At 45.4% G+C, this 21,587-nt stretch overlaps 1 protein-coding gene across 1 annotated transcript in view; it reads left to right on the top strand.

The window, feature by feature from the left end:
• Nucleotides 1-21,587, top strand: part of LOC149449576 (killer cell lectin-like receptor subfamily B member 1A) — a 50,480-nt gene that overhangs the window by 7,597 nt on the left and 21,296 nt on the right. Inside the window, exons 2-4 of the mRNA XM_089693073.1 lie at nt 8,421-8,606; nt 10,668-10,781; nt 17,321-17,469. Coding sequence (XP_089549199.1) covers nt 8,421-8,606; nt 10,668-10,781; nt 17,321-17,469 — 449 coding nt within the window. The remainder of the gene's footprint in view (nt 1-8,420; nt 8,607-10,667; nt 10,782-17,320; nt 17,470-21,587) is intronic.

Here is a 21,587-nt window from a genome sequence, read left to right on the forward strand (position 1 = left end):
CATGCACAGTCCATCACCATATCCTCATTGTTCCATGCACAGTCCATCACCATATCCTCATTGTTCCATGCGCTGTCCATCATTATATCCTCATTGTTCCATGCACAGTCCATTATATCCTCATTGTTCCATGCACAGTCCATCATTATATCCTCATTGTTCCATGCGCAGTCCATCATTATATCCTCATTGTTCCATGCACAGTCCATCATTATATCCTCATTGTTCCATGCACAGTCCATCATTATATCCTCATTGTTCCATGCACAGTCCATCATTATATCCTCATTGTTCCATGCACAGTCCATCATTATATCCTCATTTTTCCATGCACAGTCCATTATATCCTCATTGTTCCATGCACAGTCCATCATTATATCCTCATTGTTCCATGCGCAGTCCATCATTATATCCTCATTGTTCCATGCGCAGTCCATCATTATATCCTCATTGTTCCATGCACAGTCCATCATTATATCCTCATTGTTCCATGCACAGTCCATCATTATATCCTCATTGTTCCATGCACAGTCCATCATTATATCCTCATTGTTCCATGCGCAGTCCATCACCATATCCTCATTGTTCCATGCTCAATCCATCACCATATCCTCATTGTTCCATGCACAGTCTATCATTATATCCTCATTGTTCCATGCGTAGTCCATCACCATATCCTCATTGTTCCATGCGCAGTCCATCATTATATCCTCATTGTTCCATGTACAGTCCATCATTATATCGTCATTGTTCCATGCGCAGTCCATCATTATATCGTCATTGTTCCATGCACAGTCCATCACCATATCTTCATTGTTCCATGCACAGTCCATCACCATATCCTCATTGTTCCATGCACAGTCCATCATTATATCCTCATTGCTCCATGCACAGTCCATCATTATATCCTCATTGTTCCATGCGCAGTCCATCATTATATCTTCATTGTTCCATGCACAGTCCATTATATCCTCATTGTTCCATGCACAGTCCATCACCATATCCTCATTGTTCCATGCGCTGTCCATCATTATATCCTCATTGTTCCATGCACAGTCCATTATATCCTCATTGTTCCATGCACAGTCCATCACCATATCCTCATTGTTCCATGCACAGTCCATCATTATATCCTCATTGTTCCATGCGCAGTCCATCATTATATCCTCATTGTTCCATGCACAGTCCATCATTATATCCTCATTGTTCCATGCACAGTCCATCATTATATCCTCATTGTTCCATGCACAGTCCATCATTATATCCTCATTGTTCCATGCACAGTCCATCATTATATCCTCATTTTTCCATGCACAGTCCATTATATCCTCATTGTTCCATGCACAGTCCATCATTATATCCTCATTGTTCCATGCGCAGTCCATCATTATATCCTCATTGTTCCATGCGCAGTCCATCATTATATCCTCATTGTTCCATACACAGTCCATCATTATATCCTCATTGTTCCATACACAGTCCATCATTATATCCTCATTGTTCCATGTGCAGTCCACCATTATATCCTCATTGTTCCATGCGCAGTCCATCATTATATCCTCATTGTTCCATGCACAGTCCACCATTATATCCTCATTGTTCCATGCACAGTCCATCATTATATCCTCATTGTTCCATGCACAGTCCATCATTATATCCTCATTGTTCCATGCACAGTCCACCATTATATCCTCATTGTTCCATGCACAGTCCATCATTATATCCTCATTGTTCCATGCGCAGTCCATCATTATATCCTCATTGTTCCATGCACAGTCCATCACCATATCCTCATTGTTCCATGCACAGTCCATTATATCCTCATTGTTCCATGCGCAGTCCATCATTATATCCTCATTGTTCCATGCGCAGTCCATCATTATATCGTCATTGTTCCATGCGCAGTCCATCATTATATCCTCATTGTTCCATGCGCAGTCCATCACTATATCCTCATTGTTCCATGCACAGTCCATCACCATATCCTCATTGTTCCATGCACAGTCCATCACCATATCCTCATTGTTCCATGCACAGTCCATCACCATATCCTCATTGTTCCATGCGTAGTCCATCATTATATCCTCATTGTTCCATGCGTAGTCCATCACCATATCCTCATTGTTCCATGCGCAGTCCATCATTATATCCTCATTGTTCCATGCACAGTCCATCACCATATCCTCATTGTTCCATGCACAGTCCATCATTATATCCTCATTGTTCCATGCACAGTCCATCACCATATCCTCATTGTTCCATGCGTAGTCCATCATTATATCCTCATTGTTCCATGCGTAGTCCATCACCATATCCTCAATGTTCCATGCACAGTCTATCATTATATCCTCATTGTTCCATGCACAGTCTATCATTATATCCTCATTGTTCCATGCACAGTCCATCACCATATCCTCATTGTTCCATGCACAGTCTATCATTATATCCTCATTGCTCCATGCACAGTCCATCATTATATCCTCATTGTTCCATGCCCAGTCCATCATTATATCCTCATTGCTCCATGCACAGTCCATCACCATATCCTCGTTGTTCCATGCACAGTCCATCATTATATCCTCATTGTTCCATGCACAGTCCATCATTATATCCTCATTGTTCCATGCAAAGTCCATCATTATATCCTCATTGTTCCATGCAAAGTCCATCATTATATCCTCATTGTTCCATGCACAGTCCATTATATCCTCATTGTTCCATGCGCAGTCCATCATTATATCCTCATTGTTCCATGCACAGTCCATCATTATATCCTCGTTGTTCCATGCGCAGTCCATCATTATATCCTCATTGTTCCATGCGCAGTCCGTCATTATATCCTCGTTGTTCCATGCACAGTCCATCATTATATCCTCATTGTTCCATGCGCAGTCCATCATTATATCCTCATTGTTCCATGCACAGTCCATCACCATATCCTCATTGTTCCATGCACAGTCCATTATATCCTCATTGTTCCATGCGCAGTCCATCATTATATCCTCATTGTTCCATGCGCAGTCCATCATTATATCGTCATTGTTCCATGCGCAGTCCATCACTATATCCTCATTGTTCCATGCACAGTCCATCACCATATCCTCATTGTTCCATGCACAGTCCATCACCATATCCTCATTGTTCCATGCACAGTCCATCACCATATCCTCATTGTTCCATGCGTAGTCCATCATTATATCCTCATTGTTCCATGCGTAGTCCATCACCATATCCTCATTGTTCCATGCGCAGTCCATCATTATATCCTCATTGTTCCATGCACAGTCCATCACCATATCCTCATTGTTCCATGCACAGTCCATCATTATATCCTCATTGTTCCATGCACAGTCCATCACCATATCCTCATTGTTCCATGCGTAGTCCATCATTATATCCTCATTGTTCCATGCGTAGTCCATCACCATATCCTCAATGTTCCATGCACAGTCTATCATTATATCCTCATTGTTCCATGCACAGTCTATCATTATATCCTCATTGTTCCATGCACAGTCCATCACCATATCCTCATTGTTCCATGCACAGTCTATCATTATATCCTCATTGCTCCATGCACAGTCCATCATTATATCCTCATTGTTCCATGCCCAGTCCATCATTATATCCTCATTGCTCCATGCACAGTCCATCACCATATCCTCGTTGTTCCATGCACAGTCCATCATTATATCCTCATTGTTCCATGCACAGTCCATCATTATATCCTCATTGTTCCATGCAAAGTCCATCATTATATCCTCATTGTTCCATGCAAAGTCCATCATTATATCCTCATTGTTCCATGCACAGTCCATTATATCCTCATTGTTCCATGCGCAGTCCATCATTATATCCTCATTGTTCCATGCACAGTCCATCATTATATCCTCGTTGTTCCATGCGCAGTCCATCATTATATCCTCATTGTTCCATGCGCAGTCCGTCATTATATCCTCGTTGTTCCATGCACAGTCCACCATTATATCCTCATTGTTCCATGCACAGTCCATCATTATATCCTCATTGTTCCATGCACAGTCCATCACCATATCCTCATTGTTCCATGCACAGTCCATCATTATATCCTCATTGTTCCATGCACAGTCCATCATTATATCCTCGTTGTTCCATGCGCAGTCCATCATTATATCCTCATTGTTCCATGCCCAGTCCATCATTATATCCTCATTGCTCCATGCAGAGTTCCTTACTATACCCTTCTCATGGTTCCACCTATTTGAGACATTTGGATCTTGGTGGTGTGGCGTATTCCTGGAAATGACCACTACTGCCCATCTTTGTGAAATACTTCCACACAAGGCAGGTCTCCGTATTGTATGTCCTTGTTCATTGCTTCCAACTGACATTAACAATGCTATAAATAGAGGATCTGGAGAGATCCATAACCTAACAAACACACTCATCGGAATGCACCATGACCATACATTACGTCTGGAGGAAAATACATTTCATCTCCAAACACGGAAAGGTTTCTTCACAGTAAGAGCTGTGAGAATGTGGTATAGACTCCCTCCAGAGTTGGGTGTGGCCAGCTCAGTGGATTGCTGTAGGAAAGTCCTGGATTCTTTCTTGGATACACAGAATATAACTGGATATAACATTTATATGGAAAGCTGATCCAGGGAATATCCGATTGCCTCTCGGGGGGTCAGGAAGGAATTTTTTTTCCCTGCAGCAGCAAATTGGATCATACTTTGCTGGGTTTTTTTCGCCTTCCTCTGGATCAACTGTGGGTGTAGGATTGTAACTTTTTGCTTTTTTAAAGAGGATTGGAACCCCTTTGAGCACTTATTAGATACACGGGGAGATGGGAAGCACGGGATTTTTACAATATATAAGATTCTCACAGGATTAAGCACGACTATAAGGCCACCATTTATAGAGAATTGGGAAAGGGATTTAGGAGTAATAATTGATGAGGGAAAACAAAAGAAAATGTATAGATTAATTCACGGGAATGTAAACATGAAGGAAGTTGAAATGAACTATAAATGTTTGGTAAGATGGTATATCACACCGAATGTAGGACATAGAATACGTAGAGACAATTCTCCTTTATGTTGGTGAGGATGTGGGGTTAGAGGTACAATATTTCACTTATGGTGGGAGTGTCACAAAATCCAAGATTACTGGGAGGGTATAGTACGTATAATACAGGAAATAACAGAGGTCAGTACCCCAAAGGATCCAGAGACTTGGCTTCTCTATGGTATGCAGCGAAGGGATTGATACCCAAGTTTTGGAGGGAACAACAGGTGCCGAAGGTAAAGGATTGGGTAGAAAGGGTGGAGAAGATATATAGAATGGAGGAACTTTACCACATGGAGGAAGATACAATGGAGATTTTCAGTACAAGGTGGGAAAAGTGGGAAGAATTTAACCACATGCCGCCCAGCCACTGTAGAAATACATTGGCAGGGCGGCACGGCTGGGCAAAACCACGTTTTAAATCGTGTGTTTGCAAAACAAGTAGGAGGCGCGCGAGAGGCGCGCCACCGCCCTACCTGTCCTGCTGATCATGGCCGCGGATGTCAGTCGCCGGGTCACAGCCGGTCGTTACCGATTAGCGGCTATCACTGACAGAGAGCAGAGCTGCAGTAGCTCTACTCTCTGTCAGTTCCCTGTCAGCTCCTGACATGCTGAGCCGGAGAGAAGAGTTTATCTCACATACACACCCCCGCCCCCTAGTAAAACACTCCCTTCACACAGTTAACCCTTTCAGTAAATAAAAATGTTAACCCCTTCCTCCCCAGTGCCATTAGTACAGTGTCAGTGGGGTTTTTTTTGCACTGATCAGTGTATTGGTGTCACTGGGGATGTCAGTGACCCCAAGTCAGTTCCCCCCCAGTGTCAGAATGTCCGCCACAGTCCCGCAATCCCGCCATAAGTCGCTGATCGCCGCCATTATTAGTATAAATAAAAATTAAAAATCCCAGTATCTTTCCCGCCATTTGTAAACGCTATAACTTTCATGTAAACCAATTAATTTACACATATTGGGTTTTTTTTTTTAGCAAAGACATGTCGCAGAATGCATTTTGCCAGAAATTTATGACGAATGTTGATTTTTAATTTTTTTTTACTGGACATGTTTTATAGCAAAAAGTCCAAAATATTGTTTTTTTTTCTCAAAAATTACAGCCTTTTTTTTTATAGCACAAAAAATAAAAACCGCACAGGCGATCAAATACCACCAAAAGAAAGCTCAATTTGTGGGGAAAAAAGGATGTAAATTTCTTTTATGTACCGTATTGCATGACCGCGCAATTGTCCATTAAACTAGCACAGCGCTGTATAGCAAAAAAATGGTGTAAATTGCAGTATCTCTCCCATAGTTTGTAGTCTCTATAACTGTCACACAAAGCAATCAATATACACTTATTGGGATTTTTTTTTACCAAAAACATGGAGCAGAATACATTTTGGCCTAAATTTATAACCAACTTTGAGTTTACTATATATTTCTTATAGCTGAAATTAAAAAATATTGTTTTTCTTCAACATTTTTGGTCTTTTTTTGTTTATAGCGTGAAAAATAAAAAGCGCACAGGTGATCAAATACCACCGAAAGAAAGCTCTATTCGTGTGAAAAAAAGGATGTAAATTTCGTTTGGGTGCAGCGTTGCATGACCGCGCAATTATCAGTTGAATTAGTGCAGCGCCGAGTAGCAAAAAGAGGCGTGGTCATTAAGGGGGGTAAATCCTCAGGAGGGCGAGGGGTTAAAAAGTCAAGTTTATACGTAGAATATGTGAAATAGAGAAAAGAAGTCATAGGGGACAAAAACAATATAATATCAGTATAACTCCAGGAACAGAATCTTTAGAATGAGGGGGAAAGTGCACAATCAAGGGGGATTTGGAGGGGAGGGGGGAGGGGTAAAAGATTACCAAGATTAATATTATAATTTGATAATGTTAGACAAATTTGAGTAACTTATTTTGTCTATTTTACTAACTTTTGTATATCCAAAATGGTCATTTGAAAAGTATTAATAAAATATTTAAATGATAAAAAAATAACTTTTTTTCTTTTTTAATGGTTGAACTGGATGGACTTTTGTCTTTTTTCAGCCAGGCTAACTATGTACCGTATTTGCCGGCGTATAAGACGACTTTTTGACCCTTGAAAATCTTCTCAAAAGTCGGGGGTCGTCTTATACGCCGGTACACATGTTAGGGGGGCTGCGGCATTAAGTACAGGGGTTTGCAGGGGCTGACGTCTCTTACCTGGATCCAGTCCCACGACGATCCGGTCCAGGAAGCGCGGCGTCTCCTTCAGTTCGGCCACTGGATGTTCGTGCGGCTGCGCGGCTCCGCCTCCTCACCGGTGATTGGCCGCCAGAACTGTAGCTCAGGAAAGGCACACAGGCGGCCAATCACCGGCGAGGGGGCGGAGCCGAGCGGCCCCGCGAAAATTGAGTGCCGGAGCAGCAGGTAAGTGCTCTGTGTAGAGGTGCTGCTGCAACCACATATGCTGGCTGCAGCAGCACCATACGAGAACAGGGTCAGCAAGTGTCAGTGGGAGGAATAGTGCCCCATCATTGGTGTCACTGATACCAATGATGGGGCACTATTCCTCCCACTGATACCAACGATGGGGCACTATTCCTCCCACTGACACCAACGATGGGGCACTATTCCTCCCCCCCACTGACACCAACGATGGGGCACTATTCCTCCCCCCCACTGACACCAACGATGGGGCACTATTCCACCCCCCACTGACACCAATGATGGGGCACTATTCCTCCCCTCACTGACACCAATGATGGGGCACTATTCCACCCCTCACTGACACCAATGATGGGACACTATTCCTCTCACTGATACCAACGATGGGGCACTATTCCCCCCCCCACTGACACCAACGATGGGGCACTATTCCCCCCCCCACTGACACCAACGATGGGGCACTATTCCCCCCCCCACTGACACCAACGATGGGGCACTATTCCCCCCCCCACTGACACCAACGATGGGGCACTATTCCACCCCTCACTGACACCAATGATGGGGCACTATTCCTCCCACTGACACCAATGATGGGGCACCTATTCCCCCCACTGATACCAATGACGGGGCACCTATTCCTCCCACTGATACCAATGATGGGGCACTATTCCTCCCACTGATGCCAATGATGGGGCACCATTCCTGCCACTGATACCAATGATGGGGCACCTATTCCCCCCACTGATACCAATGATGGGGCACTATTCCTCCCACTGGTGTGCATTGGAAGAGGGGTAGTCTTATACGGCGAGTATAGCCCAAACACTACATTTTAGCAGGAAAAGTAGGGGGGTCGTCTTATACGCCCAGTCGTCTTATACGCCGGCAAATACGGTAACTATATAACCATCATTCACGGTTCTTTGTTCTCTGTGTATTTCCAGGAACTGTTTCTGAGCATGTGGCCCCTGATTTATCCAGCTGCAACCAGGAGGCTCAAAATTCATTTCATTGTGTGCATGTGGCCCCTGGACCATCCTGCGGTATTTACCGAGTCCCTGCGCTGCTCATGGCATTGCTGTTGACGTGTGCTGTTCTCCAGTTAGTACTGATATTTCTCAAAGTCTCAGGTAAAGGACTCCTCAGGGGTGGGGCCATTACATACGGTATACTGCCATTGGCTTAAATCTCCTTGGGCTGTAAATAGATCTTGATTCAATTGATTGCTGCTGGCTCTCCAGTACATTTCAGAGGTGATCATTCAGTTTCTCACACACCCTTTTCGGATTGCGCACTTCTAATTGAACCTATGTTGGTGTCCAAGTTTTTCGATCTGATCTGAAGAGTTTTAACAAAGGTCATTTTTTTGCAAATTTGCTGGAATTTTGAGAATGGCTGGTGCTTAATGGCAATCTCATCAGGTAGTGGCAGAGGTGAACCATGCAGGAGACAGGGACACCCAAGGACATTTCAGGTAGGTTAGTCCTGCACTTTACTCCAGTGACACAGCAATCTAACACAGGTTCAGTGCAGGACATCTTCGTACAACAAGTCCATAACAGAACAAACAAAACATCTGCTCATCTGAGCTATTAAAAAAGCTCACAAAAATTTGGATAGGTATTTCTGAAAACACCCTTTGATTTTTTGACAATTACCTCTCACCCCCTAAATCTGAGTATCAGACAGGGGCATACCTACAGGGGTTGCAGGGGTCACAATTGCGACCCGGTCTTATGCTCCAGGGAGCACTGTGCGGCTCCCCTGTACACCTGGATAGGAGGAACCAACGTCCTTCCTTTTTCTCCTGCAGTCACGGAAAGCCTGCTTCTCCTCCTCTCCCTCCCAAAGGCATTCAGTAGCTGCAGGGGGAAAATGGAGGGGGTTGCCTCTTTTATATTCCACCCTGCTGCCCCTCCTATCCAGGCTCCGCTGCCACCGGGCCCCTGTGTGCTCTCCTGGTCCCCCTCACCCCCCTGCATTGCTCCCAGCTTCCCCCCTTCCCTCCTTCACTGGCTGCTGGGGGTGGATACTTTCAGGGAGGAGAGCAGGAGATGGGCCAGTAAATATGTAATTTGACACTCCCTTCCTTTTCTGAATGGACAAAGTCAGTGATCGGTACTGATCACTGACTCCGTCCATTCATAACTGAAACATAGTAAACTGTATTTACTATGCTTCAGTTTGTGAATGGAGGGGAAGCTCTGTACAGAGTTATTCCTGTCCATTCATTCTGTGCAGCTGAGGCTGCAGAGAAGGCGATTGAGGGCTGTGTCCTCAATCTCTTTTCTCTGTCTTAAAGGTGAAAAATCAGAAGCCCGTTTAGACCCCAGATATTTCACCGAAGCCCTCCAACAGGGCGCCTAAAACTTTTTTCTTAAAATTGTAAAAAATTAATTTGTAAAAAAAAAACCCCAAAATGATAAAAAAATGAAATTAAAATATAAAACTACTGGCATCAGTGGGTGGCAGAACTATCAGGGTCACAAATGTTGCACTTGACTCTGACATTCCGCCACTGTAGGGGGGGGCCCTAAGACTCTTTCTTGTGGGTTAAATGATCTGATTCTAGAGTGGTTATAAGCTACTTTGCTAAGGCTACCAGGTATGATGTGGACCTGGAAATGGAGGCTTTTCCCACCCAAAGCTCTATAAAGCCCCTTCACTCCAGGACCAGTGAACTTGTTGAGATCTGATTTTTTTTTCAAATCTTTGAGCCTTTTACCTTGTGTGGGTGAGAAACCTAGCTGGCATACAGTATATACATTGAGCACAGACCTGTCAGTGACTGTTTTTCAATGGATACACAAATCTGTACAATTAAATCCTTGGTTCATATAGTTCTTCATCATTTACTCACTTTTACTTATTCCAGGTTTGTGTTAGCTTAATGGCCAGTCTATTCCTGAGGATCCAGGAGATGCTGCCACACAGGGAAGGACAGGACTGGGGGCATTTGCTATCTGGGTTAGTATAATTATGACATGTTGGGTTGGTAGCTCTTTAGTAGAGGTACATCATCATTCCAACATCACTCACAATAGGACCCATAACCAGTGAGACATATGGGGAGACTTGTTAAAGGAAAGTCCTCAAGCACTGACTTCCTTTGCTACACTAGAATGTCATGAGAGCGAATGCCCAGGGAGTGGCCAGAGTTACTCTTTAACAATATTGTGCACTATTTTCAGGTATAAGAGAAGATGGATTGGTCACAAGTAACTTCAATTTACAAAGACGTCTGTCAAAGGAAGAACTGGAAAAATGTTTCAAATTCCTCCTTGAGACCAAACAGGCAAAACTAGGTAACATAGCAAGATTTACATTTAACATTTCTGACTGAAGTTTGTAGCATCTGGTAATGATTCCTACTGGACTCTAGTGAGGACGGAGGATTGTTAGAGATCAGTATCAGAAAATTGTTCCACAATGTCCTCAACATCCTTTGCTCCTGTCTCCAACCAAAAATCATCCTCACATCCCATCAGCAACCAGAAATCATGCTCCCTTCCCATCCTCAACCAGAAATCACCCTCCCTTCCCATCATCAACCAGAAATGATTCTCCATTCCCATCATCAACCAGAAATGATTCTCCCTTCCCATCATCAACCAGAAATGATTCTTCATTCCCATCATCAACCAGAAATGATTCTCCATTCCCATCATCAACCAGAAATGATTCTCCCTTCCCATCATCAACCAGAAATGATTCTCCATTCCCATCATCAACCAGAAATGATTCTCCCTTACCATCTCTGAATGGTAATTGCCCCTCCTCCTCATAACCATGCAATAATTGAACTTCCTCCCATTCACCAATCATAATTCATCCTCCCATCCCATCACCAATCCTAAATTGATATTATTTCTCATCATGAACCAGATACTGTCCTCCCATCATATGACCAACAAAAAAAAAATCCTCTCTTCCTATCACCATCCAGAAATCATCCTCTTTTCCATCACATCCAGAAATGGTCCTCCCAACCCATTACCAACCAAAAACCATCCTCCCTTCCCATCCTCAACCAGAAATCTCCCTCCCTTCCCATCCTCAACCAGAAATCACCCTGCCTTCCCATCCTCAACCAGAAATCACCCTCCTTCTCATCCTCAACCAGAAATCACCCTCCCTTCCCATCCTCAACCGAAAATCACCCTCCCTTCCCATCGCCATCCAGAAATCAACCTCTTCCAACTACTGTACCATCCAGAATTTCTCCCCACTTCCCATCACCATCCAGAAGATTGTCCCCCCTTCTCACCACCACCCAGAAAACGTTCTATCTTACCATCAGCATCCAGGAAATTGTCCCCTCTTCCCATTACCATCTAGAAATAGTCCTCTCTTCCCATCACCATCCAGAAATCATCCTCTCTTCCCATTACTAACCAGAAATTGTCTTCCCTTCCTATCAACCGGAAATCATCCTCCCTTCCCATCACCAACCAGAAATAGTCCTCTCTTCTCATCACCATCCAGAAATCATCCTTCCTTCCCATCACCAACCAGAAATAGTCCTCTCTTCCCATCACCATCCAAAAATCATCCTCTCTTCCCATCACCAACCAGAAATTGTCTTCCCTTCCCATCATCAACTAGAATTCATCCTTCTCCTCATCATCAACCAGTAATTGTCTTCCCTTCACATCGTAAACCAGAAATAATTCCCTCTTCCCATCTTCTCATCACCATCCAAAAAATAGTCCTCTCTTCCCATAACCACCCAGAAATCATCCATTCTTCCCATCACCATCCAGAAATCATCCTCTCTTCCCAACACCATCCAGAAATCATCCTCTCTTCCCAACACCATCCAGAAATCATCCATTCTTCCCATCACCATCCAGAAATCATCCTCTCTTCCCAACACCATCCAGAAATCATCCTCCTATCCCATCACCATCCAGAAATCATCCTCTCTTCTCATCACCATCCAGAAATCATCCTCTCTTCCCAACACCATCCAGAAATCATCCATTCTTCCCATCACCATCCAGAAATCATCCTCTCTTCCCATCACCATCCAGAAATCATCCTCTCTTCCCATCACCATCCAGAAATCATCCTCTCTTCCCATCACCATCCAGAAATCATCCTCTCTTCTCATCACCATCCAGAAATCATCCTCTCTTCCCAACACCATCCAGAAATCATCCATTCTTCCCATCACCATCCAGAAATCATCCTCTCTTCCCATCACCATCCAGAAATCATCCTCTCTTCCCATCACCATCCAGAAATCATCCTCTCTTCTCATCACCATCCAGAAATCATCCTCCCATCCCATCACCATCCAGAAATTTTCCTCTCTTCCCATCACCATCCAGAAATCATCCTCCCATCCCATCACCATCCAGAAATTTTCCTCTCTTCTCATCACCATCCAGAAATCATCCTCCCATCCCATCACCATCCAGAAATTTTCCTCTCTTCCCATCACCATCCAGAAATCATCCTCCCATCCCATCACCATCCAGAAATTGCCCTCTCTAACCATCACCATCCAGAAATCATCCTCTCTTCTCATCACCATCCAGAAATCATCCTCTGTTCTCATCACCATCCAGAAATTGTCCTCTCTAACCATCACCATCCAGAAATCATCCTCTCTTCTCATCACCATCCAGAAATCATCCTCTGTTCTCATCACCATCCAGAAATCATCTTCCCATCCCATCACCATCCAGAAATTTTCCTCTCTTCCCATCACCATCCAGAAATTGTCCTCTCTAACCATCACCATCCAGAAATTGCTCTCCCTTCCCATCACCATCCAGACTGAAAGACCAGATGCTTAACCTCCCTGGCGGTATGATTATTTCAGATTTTTGGTGCTGAAAGCGGTACATTTTTTTGCATGGAAATATGTAGTTTTTTTATTGTAGGCTGTAATTCTTAGGAATAACTCCCTGAAATCTGTCCGGACAAGAGTCTAGTAAACATCCCGGGGAGGATAAAACTTGAAACATGAAATCATAAATTATAATGTAATAAATAATCATAAACAATAATAATATAATAATAATAAATTTAACTCAATAATATAATCAAACCAGAAACACTGAAATGTGAAATATAGCGCCAAGTTCGCACGTCGCTGAGCAAAGTCGCAGAATCGTTTTCAGTGTCTGATGAGGAATTTCCCCCACCAATCATTATCACTCAATTCTGCAAGTGGTTCTGATTTACTATCGCTGTTCTCTAGCCGGTCTAAAACCGCGTCTGACCTAAAGGGACGCTTTTTGGACGCCATAGACATTTCTCAGTTTCCAGGCGGAAAGGGCGGTAAAAATGCAGGCAGGGCGCCGGACAAAGCACTCGGGACAAAATGTATGTGAAATGGTTTGAAACAGCAATGTTTTGCTAAGTAATATTTGTTTACAAAAAAATGACAGTTTTTAAAATTTTTAATTTGCCGCTTGTTCCGACCCCCATACTTCCCGACGTCACAGGGACCGGAACACAGAAGCCGGATGCCGGCATCGGCCGGAGGAGATGGTCGGGGACGCTGCAGGGGACACAACACGGGAGCGAAGGACAAGGTAAGCGCTACAGGGAATCCCTGAGCAACGCCGCATGGTAAGCACAAATGTTGCTCGGGGATACCACTTTTGGTATTGAAATTTCTCCCCGAGCTACACTCGGGAATACCGCCAGGTATATCCATAAGACCGACAGACAAAGATACCTTGGGTCAAAAAAGCAAACAGAAATACAGTGGGGCAAAAAAGTATTTAGTCCCCACCAATTGTGCAAGTTCTCCCACTTACAGAGATGAGAGAGGCCTGTAATTGGCATCATAGGTAGACCTCAACTATGAGAGACAAAATGAGAAAACAAATCCAGACAATCTCATTGGCTGATCTGGAAAGAATTTATTTGCAAATTATGGTGGAAAATAAGTATTTGGTCACCTACAAACAAGCAAGATTTCTGGCTCTCACAGACCTGGACCTTCTTCTTTAAGAGGCTCCTCTGTCCTGCACTCATTACCTGTATCAATGGCACCTGTTTGAACTTGTTATCAGTATAAAAGACACCTGTCCACAACCTCAAACAGTCACACTCCAAACTCCACTATGGTGAAGACCAAAGAGCTGTCGAAGGACACCAGAAACAAAATTGTAGACCTGCACCAGGCTGGGAAGACTGAATCCGCAATAGGCAAGCAGCTTGGTGTGAACAAATCAACTGTGGGAGCAATAATTAGAAAATGGAAGACATACAAGACCACTGATAATCTCCCTCTATCTGGGGCTCCACCCCGTGGGGTCAAAATGATCACAAGAACGGTGAGCAAAACTCCCAGGACCACACGGGGGGACCTAGTGAATGACCTGCAGAGAGCTGGGACCAACGTAACAAAGGCTACCATCAGTAACACACTACGCCGCCAGGGACTCAGATCCTGCAGTGCCAGACGTCTCCCCCTGCTTAATCCAGTACATGTCCGGGGCCCGTCTGAAGTTTGCTAGAGATCATTTGGATGATCCAGAAGAGGATTGGGAGAATGTCATATGGTCAGATGAAACCAAAATAGAACTGTTTGGTAGAAACACAACTCGTCGTGTTTGGAGGAGAGAGAATGCAGAGTTGCATCCAAAGAACACCATACCTACTGTGAAGCATGGGGGTGGCAACATCATGCTTTGGGGCTGTTTCTCCGCAAAGGGACCAGGACGACTGATCCATGTACAGGACAGAATGAATGGAGCCATGTATCATGAGATTTTGAGTGCAAACCTCCTTCCATCAGCAAGGGCATTGAAGATGAAACGTGGCTGGGTCTTCCAACATGACAATGATCCCAAACATACCGCCCGGGCAACGAAGGAGTGGCTTCATAAGAAGCATTTCAAGGTCCTGGAGTGGCCTAGCCAGTCTCCAGATCTCAACCCCATAGAAAACCTTTGGAGGGAGTTGAAAGTCCGTGTTGCCCAGCGACAGCCCCCAAAACATCACTGCTCTAGAGGAGATCTGCATGGAGGATGGGCCAACATACCAGCAACAGTTGTATAGGTAAAAGACACACAGTGAGCGCTCTCAAAGAAACAGCAGATGAACATCCAGGATAAACGCATATAAAAATCCTCAATAAAACATATACATATAAAATGCAGCGCTGTAAAACGATCAAATCATGCAAATCAACACAATAATAGTCCTGAAAAGGTGCTCAATAATTCCCAGTGCCAATGGAAAGAATGCAAACTAACCAGAAGCGTATTTAAAATACGCATGTGTGTAAGAAATCCTGGAGATTCCCCTCTCTCCCTCTGGTCAGAAAATGGATATGTGCTGAAATGGATGACGATAACGCCCTCTTGTGGAAAAGCGAAATCCTGCAGGCCAGGAAGCTCCCAGGATAGGATATTCCTCTTCAATGGCACCAGGGCTGGGATTGAAATCACTCTGTGGCTGTGAAATTGGGAGAGGGACCCCTCACAGAGAACACAGAGAGATACTCATAGTGTAGTATATTACTTCAATTTATTTAAAAAAACCAAGTAAAAAGCATGTAATCAGGTGGCAAGTGAAAGTGACCCACTGACCCTCTTAAAATTAAAGGTGGCCGCCGGGCCTCCACATGGCACCGGCGGCGTAGTGTCAATGATGTCCACAGGCTCCCTCTGATGCGTTTCGTGCGCACGCACTTCTTCTGAGGTAGAGCAAGTTTGCTAGAGAGCATTTGGATGATCCAGAAGAGGATTGGGAGAATGTCATATGGTCAGATGAAACCAAAATAGAACTGTTTGGTAGAAACACAACTCGTCATGTTTGGAGGAGAGAGAATGCTGAGATGCATCCAAAGAACACCATACCTACTGTGAAGCATGGGGGTGGCAACATCATGCTTTGGGGCTGTTTCTCCGCAAAGGGACCAGGACGACTGATCCATGTACAGGACAGAATGAATGGGGCCATGTATCGTGAGATTTTGAGTGCAAACCTCCTTCCATCAGCAAGGGCATTGAAGATGAAACGTGGCTGGGTCTTCCAACATGACAATGATCTCAAACATACCGCCCGGGCAACGAAGGAGTGGCTTCGTAAGAAGCATTTCAAGGTCCTGGAGTGGCCTAGCCAGTCTCCAGATCTCAACCCCATAGAAAACCTTTGGAGGGAGTTGAAAGTCCGTGTTGCCCAGGGACAGCCCCCAAAACATCACTACTCTAGAGGAGATCTGCATGGAGGATGGGCCAACATACCAGCAGTGTGTGCCAACCTTGTGAAGACTTCCAGGAAACGTCTGACCTCTGTCATTGCCAACAAAGGATATATAACAAAGTATTGACATGAACTTTTCATATTCACCAAATACTTATTTTCCACCATAATTTGCAAATAAATTCTTTCCAGATCAGCCAATGAGATTGTCTGGATTTGTTTTCTCATTTTGTCTCTCATAGTTGAGGTCTCCCTATGATGCCAATTACAGGCCTCTCTCATCTTTGTAAGTGGGAGAACTTGCACCATTGGTGGTGACTAAATACTTTTTTGCCCCACTGTACCTGCAGAAAGAAGAGGCGACATACTTATCATTCTGGCCGCCTACACTTATCCTAGCCCCCAGTACATACAGTGCCAGTGGAAGGAACTACTGATTGTGATAGGGAAAAGGATATTCACCTCATTTGGCCCATCGAATGGTTGTGATGGATAGATTAGCAGCATTTCCGCAGTATTTCAGCACATGGACGCCCAATATAAAACGTTTATTGCCTCTGGTTTTGCCTGTATGCTCCTTTGACCTTGAAGTGATAAAGATTTTTTTTTTGCCTGAATATCTATGGATTTGGTTACTCAGTGATACCGCACTCTCTATTCCATATCACAGGAAATTCATCTAGATGTCCACATCTTTGGATCAACATTCATGATAAATGTTATTTCTTCTCTGAGGACCAAAAATACCATGAAGACAGCATTAAAGACTGCACAGAACGTGACTCCAGATTGGCTCTGGCAAAGGAGGAGAGCATGCGGGTCAGTGTCAAATGGGGTGTGAGATGGAGAACAGTTTGTGGCATATATACTGTATATTTTTAGTTCTAGTAATATTATTGATATCTCAAAATTTTATTTGCCTCGTGATTCTGACCCTGGTTCAGCTATGGGATTAGAAGCAGCAGCATCAGAACCATAGCAGGAATAATCCCCCCTGCAGCTGTAATGGGGGTCCCAGGGATGGGGTTTCAGTCGATGTCTTAGATCTGGTGGAAGAAAAGCTCCTCTTGTTTTGCTGCACAGATTCAGCGCTGCAGCAATCCACAAGAAGGAAGCTGAGTCTCACACCAGGCCTGGCGCCATCACAATAATTCCAACAGATTGACTACAGTTTGACACTTTGGGGTTTATTTACTAAAGCTGGAGAGTCCAAAATCAGACTCCCTTCTGCATAGAAACCAATCAGCTTCTAACCTCAGCTTGTTCAATGAAGCTTTGGCAATGAAACCTGGAAGCTGATTGGTTTCTATGCAGAAGGGAGTCTGATTTTGGACTCTCCAGCTTTAGTAAATAAACCCCTAAGTGTCAGGATCTCAAGTAGGACATGGGCCTTAGACTACAGCTTTAAATTGATGTCACCGAAGTTTGGTTAGTTGTCACCGTTGTCGGGATCATTGAAGCATGAACCTTACACTACAATGGCCTTTTATACTGTGTAAAGAGGGATTTATCATAGGCTATCTGCCGCTGATGGGGTCCATTAAAAATGTTCAAATTCTAGATACATCTCTGGAAAGAAAGTGTCCTCCAGGTCACACAACACAGCCAGGTGGAAAATTTTGTTGAGTTCTGCTACAATCTGAATGGCATAGGCCAGTGGTCGGCAAGCCGCGGCTCGCGAGCCACATGCGGCTCTTTACAAACTTCAATGCGGCTCTTCTGTGTGCCGGGTGCCCGCTCCCCTCCCTCCTCTCGGGCGGCCGGCTGCCCCCTCCCCTCCCTCCTCTCGGGCGGCCTCCCCCTCCCCTCCCTCCTCTCGGGCGGCCGCCCCAAAAGTCAGGACTCTGCAGCTGTCAGGATGTAGGCGGGGCAGCCAGGATGTAGGCGGGGCAGCGTGACGAACTCCTCTCCTCTCACAGTCCGCCCTGAAGACCAGAACGGCGCGGGAACACGGCGAGAGGAACGCGCGGAGCAAAGGTAAGTGAATTGACACAGGGGAATATGGGGAATGAATTACTATATGGGGAATGAATTACTATATGGGGGATGTATTACTATGGGGGATGAATTACTATATGGGGGATGAATTACTATAGGGGGGATGAATTACTATATGGGGGATGAATTACTATAGGGGGGATGAATTACTATAGGGGGGATGAATTACTATGGGGGATGAATTACTATATGGGAGATGAATTACTATATGGAGGATGAATTACTATATGGGGGATGAATTACTATATGGGGGATGAATTACTATATGGGGGATGAATTACTATGGGGGATGAATTACTATATGGGGGATGAATTACTATGGGGGATGAATTACTATATGGGGGATGAATTACTATATGGGGGATGAATTACTATGGGGGATGAATTACTATATGGGGGATGAATTACTATGGGGGATGAATTACTATGGGGGATGAATTACTATATGGGAGATGTATTTTCAGTTTTAAAAATGTGGCTCTCAAAATAAATTTCAATTGTGGTTTTGGCGAGATTTGGCTCAGTTGAAAAAAAAGGTTGCCCACCACTGGCATAGGCCGATTGTACATGAACTCCTGAAGCCATGGAATGGCCCCATTCAGAAAGCCTAGGCGCTGCAGCTCCCCATAGATAGAAATGGCAGTGTGGTGTACTGGTGTGGTGTATTTAGGGCGGCATTTCTCAGGGGGGTCAGCACTGCCCTTCAGAAGAAGGGACAGAAAAAGGGACACACACTGCCTGGGGACCTGGTGGGTTCCAAGAGAGGCTGCAGGTTTCATGATGTTGTATGCACAGCCAGGCTCACTCCTGGGGATGTCCAGAGCTGTGAAGGTGAGTGTCTTTCTCTCTCTCGCCATGGGGGATGGTGGCTGGTGTATGGTGGGCAGTGGTAGGGGAAGGCTCTCTCGGAAGGGAGGAAGGGGTGTATTTACCACAGGGCATTTGCCTAAGGTGGCATTTCTCAGAAGAAGGGACGGAAGAAGGGACATACGTGGCATGGGGACCTGGTGAGTTCCAAGAGAGGCTGCAGGTTTCATGACAGTGTATGCACAGCCCGACTCTCGTTCCCGGGGATGTCCAGAGCTGTGAAGGTGAATGTCTTTCTCTCTCTCGCCATGGGGGATGGTGGCTGGTGTTTGGGGGGCAGTGGTAGTGGAAGGCTCTCTCGGGTAGGAGGCAGGGGTGTATTTACCACAAGGCATTTGCCTAATATGGCATTTCTCAGAAGAAGGGACAGAAGATGAGACACACGTGGCATGGAGACCTGGTGGGTTCCGAGAGAGGCTGCGGGTTTCATGACGGTGTATGCACAACCCGACTCCCGTTCCTGGGGATGTCCGGAGCTGTGAAGGTGAATGTCTTTCTCTCTCTCACCTTGGGGGATGGTGGCTGGTGTATGGGGGGCAGTGTTAGGGGAAGGCTCTCTCGGGTGGGAGGCAGGGGTGTATTTACCACAAGGCATTTGCCGAGGGTGACCTTTCTCAGGGGGGCAGCACTGCCCCTCAGAAGTAGGGATAGATGAAGGGACACACGCGGCATGGGGACCTGGTGGGTTCCAAGAGAGGCTGTGGGTTTCATGACGGTGTATGCACAGCCTGACTCTCGTTCCCGGGGATGTCCAGAGCTGTGAAGGTAAGTGTCTTTCTCTCTCTCGCCATGGGGGATGGTGGCTGGTGTATGGTGGGCAGTGGTAGTGGTAGGCTCTCTCGGGTGGGAGGAAGGGGTGTATTTACCACAAGGCATTTGCCTAGGGTGGCATTTCTCAGGGGAGGCAGCACTGCCCCTCAGAAGAAGGGACGGAAGAAGGGACACACGTGGCATGGGGACCTGGTGGGTTCCAGGAGAGGCTGCAGGTTTCATGACAGTGTATGCACGGCCTGACTCTCATTCCCGGGGATGTCCAGAGCCGTGAAGGTGAATGTCTTTCTCTCTCTCGCCATGGGAGATGGTGGCTGGTGTATGGGAGGCAGTGGTAGTGGAAGGCTCTCTTGGGTAGGAGGCAGGGGTGTATTTACCACAAGGCATTTGCCTAGGGTGGCATTTCTCAGAAGAAGGGACAGAAGAAGGCACACACGTGGCATGGAAACCTGGTGGGTTCTGAGAGAGGCTGCGGGCTTCATGACGGTGTATGCACAGCCCGACTCCTGTTCCCGGGGATGTCTGGAGCTGTGAAGGTGAATGTCTTTCTCTCTCTCACCTTGGGGGATGGTGGCTGGTGTATGGGGGGCAATGTTAGGGGAAGGCTCTCTCGGGTGGGAGGCAGGGGTGTATTTATCACAAGGTATTTGCCTAGGGTGACCTTTCTCAGGGGGACAGCAATGCCCCTCAGAAGAAGGGATAGATGAAAGGACACACGCGGCATGGGGACCTGGTAGGTTCCAGGAGAGGCTGCGGGTTTCATGACGGTGTATGCACAGCCTGACTCTTGTTCCCCGGGATGTACAGAGCTGTGAAGGTGAATGTCTTTCTCTCACTCGCAATTGGGATGGTGGCTGGTGTATGGTGGGCAATGGTAGTGGAATGCTCTCTCGGGTGGAGTCAGGGGTGTTGTTGGTCAATGTCAGGCTCTCTCTGTGGGGGGGGGGGGCAATTTTTGTGTTGCCTAGGGCAGCACAAAACCTAAATACATCACTGAGTATATGCATATGAGGTATGTAAAAAATAAATGACAAACTCTTCTAAGCTCAAGTGTGAAGCCTCTCATGAGCGTAGATGGTAAATATTCCACTGGAAGGGTCCCAGGCACCACATACACACAAGCTTTGCAGCAGTCTATGCAGGCAGGGAAGGTGCAAAGCTGCACAGTATAAGAAACAAAGGAGGGCATACCAGCCTAATCACGGTATACATCCTAGGTTGGCTCAGATGACATCCAATAAACTCAACGCATGTAGCGCCTTCGTCTAGTCAGGCTACAAGGTCACATTTCGTTTTTGGCT

The sequence above is a fragment of the Staurois parvus genome, unplaced genomic scaffold (genome assembly GCF_062004578.1).
Source record: "Staurois parvus isolate SC_StPar_1 unplaced genomic scaffold, SC_StPar_1.0 ptg000612l, whole genome shotgun sequence".
Taxonomy (NCBI): domain Eukaryota; kingdom Metazoa; phylum Chordata; class Amphibia; order Anura; family Ranidae; genus Staurois; species Staurois parvus.